Source organism: Genypterus blacodes, unplaced genomic scaffold (assembly GCF_046128005.1).
Source record: "Genypterus blacodes isolate CSIRO-AG114 ecotype Tasmania unplaced genomic scaffold, CSIRO-AGI_Gbla_v1 ptg000131l_1, whole genome shotgun sequence".
In the NCBI taxonomy this organism is placed as follows: Eukaryota; Metazoa; Chordata; class Actinopteri; order Ophidiiformes; family Ophidiidae; genus Genypterus; species Genypterus blacodes.
In genome coordinates this window covers 1,141,704-1,153,437 of record NW_027466933.1, presented here as the reverse complement: position 1 = coordinate 1,153,437, position 11,734 = coordinate 1,141,704, and the positions used below count along the sequence as shown (strand labels likewise).

The window sequence follows — 11,734 nt, the reverse complement described above, 5'->3', positions numbered from 1 at the left end:
GAAGAGGCGGAGAAAATCAGGGGTCGACTGCCAGGTTGCGTTGATGCTGAAGGGAAGCAAACTAAAGCAGGAAGTAGCAGGACTGAATCCCTGAGCTGCAACACACACATTCACACACACACACACACATATTCACACTTAGACACACACACACACATGCCAGTGGGCAGACTTGTGTTAGGAGAACAGAAGGATGGATGGAGGGAGGAAAAAGGAGGAGGTGAAGAGGATTCAGAAAAGGAAGCGATGGGAACACTTTAGCGTCTTGTATCATTTTAAAGGGCAGCTTAGTGACAGTTGATGGAGCAGAGGATTACTGCAGGCCCCCCCGAAGCTCCAAATATATTTCTGGAATCAGAAGGCGGTTTGATCTGCTTTATCAGATGGGCTCTGCTTCCACTGGCATCTGAGGCAGATGACACAAACATAAGCACAGTGAGTTTGTCTCCTCTTAAAGCCAAGGACTGTGAAGCTTCTTGAGATTGGCGAGTTTAATGGCATCTATCTAAATAAGACAGGAAGCAGTATGAAGCTACTGGATACATTCAAATTCACAGAGACACAGAGAGTTTCAATGCAGCATTAAATGAAATATAAATATATTAAAGTCATACTTGGCTTTGTAACCATAGATACGGCAGAAACCTGTGCAGCCTAATTGTGTCGCTGCTTTGCAAGCTTCAAAGAGAGTCGCTGAGCTGAGATCACCACAGCAGCACCACCCCAAGATGGCTCTGCTCATTTATTAATGAGGAGAAGAACTAATGAGACCTCCGCCATGACATTCACAAGCACTGTCGGGATAGTTTGGCTAGTGGAAAACCAGGAAAAGCACTAATTTCCCACATCATCATCACTATAAGGAGACAGATTTGGGTTATCATTGCAACATGAAGGAGATTCGAGGAAGACTTATGAAAGCACTAAAGGAGATGAGCAAGAGTGTTGGCAACGGGGATAAGGTTGTTGGAAGTTCTTTGAAGAGTGCTAAATTGGCACAGAGAAGGAGAGACAGTCGACAAGCCAGCCACCATTTGAAACACATTTTGACCAAGAAATGGCTTGAGGTCTGATATTTGACGGTCTATGAGACTTGAAAATCTCTATAAATTGTACATTAAAAGTGCTTGATTTTGTGTTAGTGTGTAGTCAAAGTTGCCCTGGACAACACCATGTCAGTCATGATCAGTAACTATGTGGAGATAATATGTCATAGCCCCTCAAACAGCAGATATCAAGCCATTTCAAGGTTAAAATGTGTATTACCAGCTTCTTTTAATAAACGGACGGGGTCACTTTTGTATCCTCGCGTTAACTTCGCCAAATTCCGTTGAATGCTTTTACCATAAAGGTGAGAATACTCGTGCACTCTAAATAGATAAGTGCAGCAAGCTATTCACTGCTGAGATGTGTAAACAAAACACTGGAGCCAGGCTGGAGGGAATGGAAACAAGGAAATTAGATTTAAAAAGTGCAAAAAGAGATAAGAAAAATGATTGAAAATGCAATGAGAGAAGAAAATCTAAACCACGAAGAGGACTGACAGGTGAAAACGAACGGAAATGAGGAAAAGGGAAAGGTTAGTGGATTATAATGAAAGTCAAATGACGGACACACGGAGAGATAAGAGTCGGTTTGTTGCATTTTTAATGCTCTGACATTTCAATATAAATCCAAAAACATCTTCCAGGACAAGCGGAAAAACCCGAGGAACCCTTAAAAAAACATATATACAGTATAATGAAGTCTTGTTCCGACAGAATATTTCCAATTCCAAGATATATTGTAAACCCTTTAAATCTGCAAAGACTATAACGTGACAACTAACCACTAAACATGCTCAGTGTTTTGTTTAAATTTGGATTTTACGTCGTTCCCTAAACACGGAAGTATTTGCAATTTCCCATGATCCTCTTGGTTTGAACCTTTTGAGTGAATCTACTTTACGTATCGACGCGGATCGAAAACGTTCCTGCTGCGAATAAACACTCGTATTCCGCATGATCAGTGTCATAAAATGCGAATGCATTTCCAAATATAGCGCCACCGTGATTGTAATGTGGCTATCTCTGCTTCCGTATATATTGCGCTATGTCGGATGGTACATCCGGGCATTCGGAAGGCTTGCACTCTGGGCTACACGCAGAGAACTTGTTTCTCCCTTGCGCCCAGGGGAAAGTCCCCGGACCCGTAGCAGAAAGTGCCCCGGATGATTCCGTCGCTGGCTGGCGCTCACCGCTCCGGCTAAGACGTTCACACGAACTGAGCTCGGTGATCGTCAGCCGGCATTGTCAGCGCTCATAGGAATGCAAGCAGGCAGAAGATGCCGCAACAGAACGGGGCTCATTCTCCGAATGCACATTTTGGAAAATGTACAATATGTAAAATCTATTATGTTGTTGTCATTATATACGGTCAAAGAGCAAACAAACAACTGAATACGTCAGAAGTCTGAACCTCAATGATCACTTTAACGTTTACGCTCAACTTGATGCTGCAGGTTCAATTTCAGAAGAGGAATCAGTTCTTTTTAAATACGTGTTTAGCCTGCCACCTAGTGGTTTAAAATATGATGTACAATAATAATAATAATGTGCAAAATCATCTACACGTTATTTTCATTTTCAGATTTTAAAACTCAACGTCTTTCTGTTGGTCCCCTCGCACAGATTAGGCCGGTCCCTCCTCGTTCTTACTCTGGCCTGTGAAACGTAAGAGAGGGTGTGTGTGTACTTTAACTTTACAATTTCCAATCAAGACTTGTTTGGTTTATTTAACGTTTTTCCATAAGAGCTCCGAGCAACTTTGACCCAACCTGTCTGTCACAAGGGTTTCTACACACTCATTTATCTTTAGTAAATTAGTCTACTTAATGTTTTTTGAACTGTCAGTCATATTTTTTAATATTCCTTCATTTTGTCACAATTATCTCAATAATACATATTAAGTCTTTAACGTTCTTCTTAAAAGCGAATACAGGGTTTAGTTACTGCACAGAAAACAGTGGTCATCACCTTTGAGGAAGCTAACTGGCCTGTAACCATGGATACGATATAATATTTAAATATATATATATGTATATATATACATACAATCCTGTTTTTACTCTAACTTTTGCCCTCCAATCATCCAAAAAATATTTACAAAAGGCTAGATTCCCGTCTGCGACGTCAAATTAACGTTGCGCATATTAACACCACTCAGTCTCCATTTCATCTCCGGTGTCACACTTCTGCATGACGGGGGAACAAGATGCTTGTTTGTCTGCATTGAAACCACTCGGGGGGGGGGCAGCCACCCAACACACACACACACACACACACACACACACACACACACACACACACAGAGTCCAGGGCTGGATTAGGCTGCGCACGCACAAATAGATTACAGTGTCACATGGCAGCCCCTTCCTATATTTACAGCCTGTGACCTACTTCACCATCTGAGCATGTCGCATCATTCAGTGGGCATAGAAGCATCAGACTATCAGGCTGCACACAAAAGGTCCTGCCTCCTCCCTGCTGCATCCTGGAGAAACGGAGACACAGACAAAGACTGGAAGAGGGAGAGAGAGAGAGAGAGAGAGAGAGCTTGCGTGTGTGTGTATGTGTTTGTATGCGAGCAGGACAAGAAAGGTGTAGCATGGAAACAAGGAGAGGGAGGAACCTGTGTGTCAGCAAGAGACCGGTGAGTGTGTGAGGGAGGACAAGTGAGGGAGGGTCAGACAGAGAGAGAGAGAGAGAGAAAGAGAGAGTCTGAGGGATACAAAGAGAGAGAGAGAGAGGGAGGGAGAGAGAGAGAGCGACAGAGGAAATCAGCCACGAGGAGGACAGGAGCATAAAGGGAGGAGGAAAGGGAGCAGGGGGGAACTAGACCATAAAGCGGGAAGATGGCTGAGCCGGAGCTGAAATCACGGAGTAGCCGGGAGAGCGTTGCTAAGGCGGTGAGCCAGGAGAAGATGGGGGGTAGGTGCTGCTCACACACACATACACATACACACACACACACACACACACTGCTGCATATGCCATATGGTGCAGCGCTGCATTACCCACCATGTGCTCCTGTGTTGTCTGATGCAACACCGCCTTGATGTTGGACATTCCAGGTGATGTTGCTGTAGACGCAGACATTTCTGTTGACATGCAAATACTAAAGGAAGGGATACCCAGCAGTGCCCAAACTGGTTTTTGATTGTAGCATGTTGGGGCCTGGTGAGCTTTCATTCAGCAGCAGGAGCACGAGCATCATCCTCACGTTCCCACAGGCTAACATTACACAGATGAGCCAGTTCAACCTGTTTGTGTTGAGAACCTAAGTGAAGCACTTATGTAGAATTGTTGAACACAAACACCCAACATTCCTGTGACCTGCCTGGAGGCAAGAACATGAGTGTGCGGAGCTCAGTGTTGGTGTAAACATTCTTCAGGTCTGACTGGTTAATTTCATGAACTTTGTGGAAACAGCAGGTGCTCCTCTGATCGCTCTCTCCTCCTCTGGTTTCATCTCCTCCTCCCCCCGGTGTCTTCTCCCTTCCAGCAGCAGGGGAAGATGCAGATCAGGACAATCAGATCGTGGAGAGGCCGCCGTCTCCCTCCTCCCAGATGGTCCCCGCCGCCACCGACGGCTCGCCAAAGGGGGAGACCATCAAACTGAAACGCAGCATCACCCTCTTCAACGGCATCGGGATGATCATCGGCACCATCATCGGCTCGGGCATCTTCATCACGCCCACCGGTGTGATCAAAGAGACGGGCTCGGCCGGTCTCTCCCTCATCATCTGGTCCGTCTGCGGCGTGGTGTCCACCATGGGCGCCCTCTGCTACGCCGAGCTGGGCACCACCATCGCCAAGTCGGGCGGAGACTACACGTACATCCTGGAGGTGTACGGCGAGCTGATGGCCTTCCTGAAGCTGTGGGTGGAGATGCTCATCATCCGGCCGTCCTCTCAGTACGTGGTGTCGCTGGTGTTCGCCACGTACCTGCTGAAGCCGCTCTACCCCAACTGCTCCGTGCCCGACAGCGCCGCCAAGCTCATCGCCTGCTTGTGTCTTAGTGAGTAAAGGTCGCCGGCTGGGGTCACCTCACACAGCACCACACACACACACACCTCCTGACTCTCCTCTTCTTCTCTTCTTCATCTCACCCACGCCGTCATTCAGCCGCCCTGACGTTCGTCAACTGCATCAGCGTGAGAGCGGCGACCAAGGTGCAGGATCTCTTCACCGCCTCCAAGCTGCTGGCACTGTTCATCATCATCCTCTTCGGCTTCATCCAGATTTCCACGGGTAAATCCAGCTTACTCACTCACACACACACACACACACACACACACACACACACACACACACACACACACACTGGACCTGCAAATTCGATCACAAGATGTCCTCATGTTTCTACTGTTTGTACTTTGGAAACTAATCACCTAATCAGCTCAGACTGAAGCTAATACATAAACACGTCTGTCAGCTGATCTTTGCACTTTTGATTCTATAACTTGGTGTCGACTTTGTCTCACTGTGTTTGGAGTGTTTAAAAGATTTTCACCTTAATGAACCTCATATGTGACAATGAAGGGAACAAAAACAGAAACTAGCACTTTGTATTGTTAGTTACAGTGTTTAAAGTAAGTAAACATTGTCCCTGTCCTTGTGAATGTAACTGTCTCTGTCTCTTTTTTATTGACAAGGTGTTGACAGACTGTTGCAACATCCTATCCATGTGTGTTCATGTGTGTGTGAGGGCGTCTGAGTCTTTACCCTCAGGGAGTTTAAACTGAGGAGCAGATGAATGAACGTCTGACAGGACTCACTGTAGCCTTGGTCTGATATTATGGGATGGAGATATTGATAGAGACACACGCAGAGGCAGAACATTATGTCCTCAATCCACCGTCCTCCTGAGCGTGCAGGGGGACGAGACAAAGCTGCTCCATGTTTCTGTGAGCGAGTGTGACAAAGCAACCTGACTCGGCTTCATCCAAATGAAGTCAGCGCGGGAAGACAGCGTGTCCGTATCTGCATCTGCTGCCCGCCCCACCCCCCCCCCCCCCCCGCTCTCTCGCCAGGCCACACCTACCCCCTTTGTGCGCCACACTGTGTTTCCATGGAAACTAGGCGGTTAAGCCACACACTGTGGTCTCTCAGATAAGGAGGGAGAGAGGGAGGGAGGGAGGGACAATAACGGCGTGCAAAGCGAGCATCGTGGAGAGGAGCGTCACACACACACACATTCACACACACACACAAGTTCAAATTCCTTCTGCGTCATACAGCAGTTTTATAAATGTCAACAGAATCTCACAAAGCCCCTGTTAATATAAAGTTCCACATGAGAGTCCACACAGGAGCCTGTTTAATGAGCGATCAGAGGGTTAATAAGTATGAGAGAGTGGAAGTTGTATTACTGAAAGTTGTTGAGTGTACTGCAGCTACACAACCTTTGATTTTTGAATTATTGCACGCGTCTTTGAACACACATTATCAACCTCTTCTTCTTCTTCTTCTTCTTCTTCTTCTTCTTCTTCTTCTTCTTCTTCTTCTTCTTCTTCTTCTTCCTCTTCTTCTTCTTCTTCGTCTTCTTCTTCTCTGCCTGCAGGTGACATACCGTACCTGAAACCTGACATGGCCTTTGTAGGCAGTAAGTGGGGAGTGGACAACATCGTGCTGGCTCTGTACAGTGGCCTGTTTGCTTTTGGAGGCTGGTGAGGAGCAAAGGAACCTCACACACACACACACACGCGCGCGTCAGCCTCTCTTCCCTCTAATATGCAGAAACGTTTAGAATATCAATAAATCTTGTTTTATTGTCTTTTTCCCAGGAATTATCTGAATTACGTCACCGAGGAGATGATCAATCCAGAGAGGTGACAAATTCATTCAGTGCAGCCAATATGATCTAATAAATCAAACACTTTGACCTTTCACCTTTGACCTTTCCTCCCTGTAGGAACCTTCCCTTATCCATCATCATATCCATGCCCATAGTGACGGTGGTCTATGTTCTGACCAACCTGGCCTACTTCACCACCATCTCTCCTCAGACCATGGTGGAGTCTGAGGCTGTTGCCGTGGTGAGCATATTACAAACTCACGTTGACCGCTTGACAGACTTTGCCGATGTGGATGTTAACGTGCGGCGGCTTGGTGTTTTGGCAGAGCTTTGGCGAGTATCACCTCGGCGTGATGGCCTGGCTGATCCCCGTGTTTGTTGGACTCTCCTGCTTCGGAGCCGTCAACGGATCCCTGTTCACCTCAGCACGGTGTGTGTGTGTGAATGTCTGTATGTTGAGTTTGACCAGAGCAGAGTGTGTTATCACAGTGCAAATATCAGGAAATTTGTAAAAACTATTTGTAGTCTGACTCCTTATCCTGATTCTCATATAACCACACTCACACACACACACACACACGCACACACACACACACACACATTTATGGAGTTCATATTCATTTTGGAGCAGAAAATCTGTAATTTGAGTGTCAACAGAAAATCAGTAGCAATCAAACTAAAGAGTTTTCTGTTTGCTGCTCTGAATCTCGTCCTCCTTCTGCTCCACCACCTCATAAAACAAACAGCCTGTTGGCATCACGCTGGTATTCCGAGATTGGAACCCATTAGCGTTTCTGCAGCACATTAAAGAGCAAACGAGCAACAACAGCAACAAAGGAGAGAGAGGGACAAGGAGGGAAACGACATTTTGATGTTTGCTAGAATGAGAAGCTGTGATTGGATTAGCGGCTCTGATCATGTTGTGCTTTGCAGGTTGTTCTACGCCGGCGCTCGTGAGGGTCAGCTCCCCGCCGCTCTGGGCCTGGTCCACACTGACCTCTTCACGCCCGTGCCGTCGCTCATCTTCACTGTGAGACTCCGGCTTCTTACACATTCACTCAAACGCAGCCTGTTCATTAAAGGTCGGCTGCACCGGGGGGGAAGTAATGGGATGTTTGTGGTCGGCTGATCAGTCAACTGATGCAAGCAGAACTCCGGCCGGCTGACGCACGCGACACACACAAAGCTCAGCTGCTCGTTAATAATGAAGGACGTAGGAGGACATGTTAATAGATTCTAATGGCCTTATTTTCATCTGGGGGTCTGTTTATGAACCTTGAACCTTCTGAACACATCAATTGATCAGAAATCTCATTCCCAAATCTCTTATTTTGAAAGTACTAACCTCTGTTTGTGTCCCCCCTCCCCTCTGCTTCAGTGTTTCCTGTCCATGCTGTACGCCATCTCTAAGGACATCTTCTCCGTCATCAACCTCTTCAGCTTCTTCACCTGGCTGTGTGTGGGCATGGCCATCGCCGGCATGCTGTGGCTGCGCTGGAAGAAGCCCGAGCTCAAGAGACCCATCAAGGTGACAGAGTCAGAGGAGTAACGTCCGTCTGTAGAACCATGACGCTTTGAGAATGCTGACGACCTTTGATGTGGTGATGGAGTTTGTGAACCCTGAAAGGGTTAAAAGTGAGAGGAGACTGCGGCCGCTCTCATACTTCGTCTCACAATGAGCTGTGTTTCTGTATAAAGGCACCGTTGTGTCTCTGCTGCTCTAATTGCTTTCAAGTGGAAACGTAGCGTTTGTCCCCGACAGACAGAAGTGATTTGGACTCTAATAGATGTTTGTTATTTCTGTTTCATCATGGGAATAATTACTCTGATTGACGGGGGTCTTTCATCTCTCTCTCTCTCTCTCTCTCTCTCTCTCTCTCTCTCTCTCTCTCTCTCTCTCTCTCTCTCTCTACAAAGCACAGTGGGCTGATTCATGAAGCAGCCGTGGCTTTATTAGATTCAAAGCAGCAGCAGTCTGTAGGATAACATGATTGACAAGCAAGGTAGCAACTCCCCCGGTGGTGATCGCTGGCATTGTTTTGTTGGACCTCTGTCACATCACCTGGATCAGTTGATTGATCACTCCTCACCCTGATGCATCTCAATGGCATCAATCTGAGTCTGCACATCGTCTGTTCCCACATCAGATCCTCTACAAGCTGCTGCAAACATCTCCTCAGTTCATCTCTGTGTTTGTCATCTGATCTGCCAAAGCCTCTCTAGCTGCACACATGCACTCCCTCACTATCTCCCCTTCGGTAAATGGCTTTTAGTATCTGTTGTATCCTCAGGGAACACTGTTTTCAAAGACACACACTCTCTGTTCCACTGCTGTGATGTTCTCACAGTGTAAGTTCTGCCTGTTTGCCTGCGAGGTTAGAGTGACCCAGAGTGGTGTGTGTATGTGTGTGTGGGGAGGGAGGGTGGGCGTCGGCGTGATAGGTGCTGTTGATGGAAGTGTAGCACACAGTGATCTGAAATGTTCTTTGTCTGTATTTGGGAGCTTCATGGCTGAGAGTTTGGGATTGTCCGCTCCCCATGCAGTGTCTGGTCGATCGTAAACATTGACCAGAATGAAGAAAACAAACTCTGGCGGAGAGTAGAAACTTTTCCATTCCATGTCAGGAGCACAGACACCAGCCACTGTTCTCCTCAAAACTGATTCCTCCTCCTCCACCCTCTGTAAACTTGTCATCAGATTGCAGAATGTTCCTGACTTCTCCCTCTCTCTCTCCTTCTTTCTCTCTCTCTCTCTCTCTCTCTCTCTCTCTCTGTGCAGGTGTGGCTCTTCATCCCCGTGACCTTCGTCCTGAGCTGCATCTTCATGATCGTGGTGTCCTTCTGGGCCGCTCCCTTCGAGTGCCTGATAGGCAGCGGCATCATTCTCACGGGTATCCCCGCCTACCTGCTGGGCTACAAGTGGAAGAAACCCCGTGTGATAGCGAAGATGCTGGGTGAGTGACGTCCGGCGTGTTGACTCAGAGCGCTGCGTACATTACACTTTGTTATGAAATTGTGATGATGTTGATGCTATGATATCTGCTCTGAATCAGCCGTGGGCAGTGGGGCCTTCGCTTTGTTTGTGTAGTTTGGTCCAACTTTTAACCCTCTGGAGCCCACATCTTTAGTCTTTTGTAAGAATTTATAAAGGCATTTTCCCAGCATCTGAAAAGAAAAAATTTTTTTCAGTGTTTTTCATTCTCTTATTTCTACTTCTGATCTTTTTTTCTCTAGATTTTAGTTTTATGATAGAATATAATATTGAAAATTGTATTCATAATTTTTTGAGAATTTTATTTTGTAGGACTTTTTATACGTTTTCCTCATGTCAAAGTTTCTACAACCAAAAAAAGATGAGTTTTTATTAAAAATCCTTTTTTCTCAAACTTTTTTTTTTCTCTCTTAAATTATCGACGTTCTTTTTCTTTTTTATCTTTCTTGTTCTTTTTCCCACTGGTTTTGACAAGCAGAAAATTGAGAATCTAGTATTTTTATTTATTTCTATTTAGAATCAATTTGATTTTTTTCCCCCTAAAGTTCCATTCCTCAAAAATGATAGTTACATAAGACATTTATCACAAATCATCCGGCTTGGCAGAAACATTCTAGTGAAAGAGAAATCCCTGAAAACTCCAGACCCTTTATAGAAATGTGTGTTTGTTCCAGTTTGTGTGTTTGTTCCAGTTTGTGTGTTTGTTCCTGTTTGACCTTCAGTAACAGTGATGTTGTCTCTCCTCAGAAATCTTCACCATGTTCTGTCAGAAGATCTTCATGTCTGTTCCTGAGGAGAGGGAGGCTCGGACAGCGGACGACTAACTGTGCAACATGAAGGACAATGTTGATGTTTACATTCATTTACTGCTGATAATCTGAGCAAAGTCTTTAAACTCCTGAAAGTTTTGTTTAAGCAGGTTAGTCGACTGTGATCTTGACAGTCAAGAAGGTTTGACATGAATGTATCTGGATGTGTTGAAGCTTTGTTGGCCTCATGTAGAAACATTTTCTCCTCTAAACATCATTCTGAAACAATCTCCTCAGCTTTTGCCACTTTTCATAGCTTTTTAGTCTAAAACACGAAACATTCCCGTCTCCTTTCAGGAGCGTCCTGCTGTCTAAACGCCGTCAGCAGCTGCGTTACCGCTCTCTAGTGGCCTGAAATATACATCCAAAGTGCACAATAACATTTTTTTTAAACTTAAAAAAAAAAAAACTAACACAAATTAGTTTGACTGTTTGTTATAGTTTAGAATTGTACGGCGCGTGGAAACGACTGATGTGAGTACAAACTGACAAAGCACAGTGCATTAGATCACAACGACGGATCAGCGTAGCGATTAAACTCACATATTAGTGTGGAATAACTCTCATTTTGCATATGTCAGCATTCCTTTTTAACCCTTTGTGAAGTGATCCTAGAACGCTCAGCTCTGCTTTAAAGCACAAAGCCGTGTGACGATGATGATGATGATGATGATGATGATGATGATGTGGTGGTGTTTGTCGACATGTGGCTTATTTCCCAAAACATTTTCTTTACGTTTCATTACAAAAGCCAAACTAAGCGGCGCCTCTGTGTGCGGTGATATTGGATGACAGTATCCGTCTGTGAGGCCTAGATGTTGTCAGAGAGTGACGACCTGTGTAGATATGTATTAGCTGTATTTATGACTTCATTGTGATGTTAGTGTTTTGTATTGCGTGAGCTTGTTACCTGTGCTGATATTCCCTGAAATGATTACAGTTTTGTACCTGAATGAATGTCGTGTGCTTATTATCAACGCTTATTCCTTTAAGTCAAGTTCTCCCAAAGTTCTTTCTGGGATGCGTGGTGGGCTTTAAACCCACATCAGTCAACATCACAGAAAGTAAAATGGAGCCAAAGGGATAGAGAGAAGTA

General features: G+C 45.4%; 1 protein-coding gene across 4 annotated transcripts; it reads left to right on the top strand.

Annotated features, from left to right (window-relative positions):
* The first annotated feature begins 1,415 nt into the window (after positions 1-1,415).
* LOC143010813 (large neutral amino acids transporter small subunit 1-like) lies at positions 1,416-10,893 on the top strand. 4 transcript variants are annotated; one of them, XM_076163353.1, is made up of 11 exons: positions 1,416-2,721; positions 4,546-5,058; positions 5,166-5,291; positions 6,604-6,709; positions 6,827-6,871; positions 6,955-7,078; positions 7,164-7,267; positions 7,771-7,867; positions 8,216-8,365; positions 9,617-9,791; positions 10,577-10,893. In XM_076163353.1, the coding sequence occupies exons 2-11, from the start codon at positions 4,608-4,610 to the stop codon at positions 10,651-10,653; spliced, it is 1,455 nt and encodes a 484-aa protein (XP_076019468.1). In that variant the 5' UTR covers positions 1,416-2,721; positions 4,546-4,607; the 3' UTR covers positions 10,654-10,893. The 4 variants fall into 4 exon arrangements, with proteins under 4 accessions (XP_076019468.1, XP_076019467.1, XP_076019466.1 ...); XM_076163352.1 differs by having other exon boundaries at positions 4,543-5,058; XM_076163351.1 differs by lacking the exon at positions 1,416-2,721 and adding an exon at positions 2,728-3,968.
* Positions 10,894-11,734: the final 841 nt, after the last annotated feature.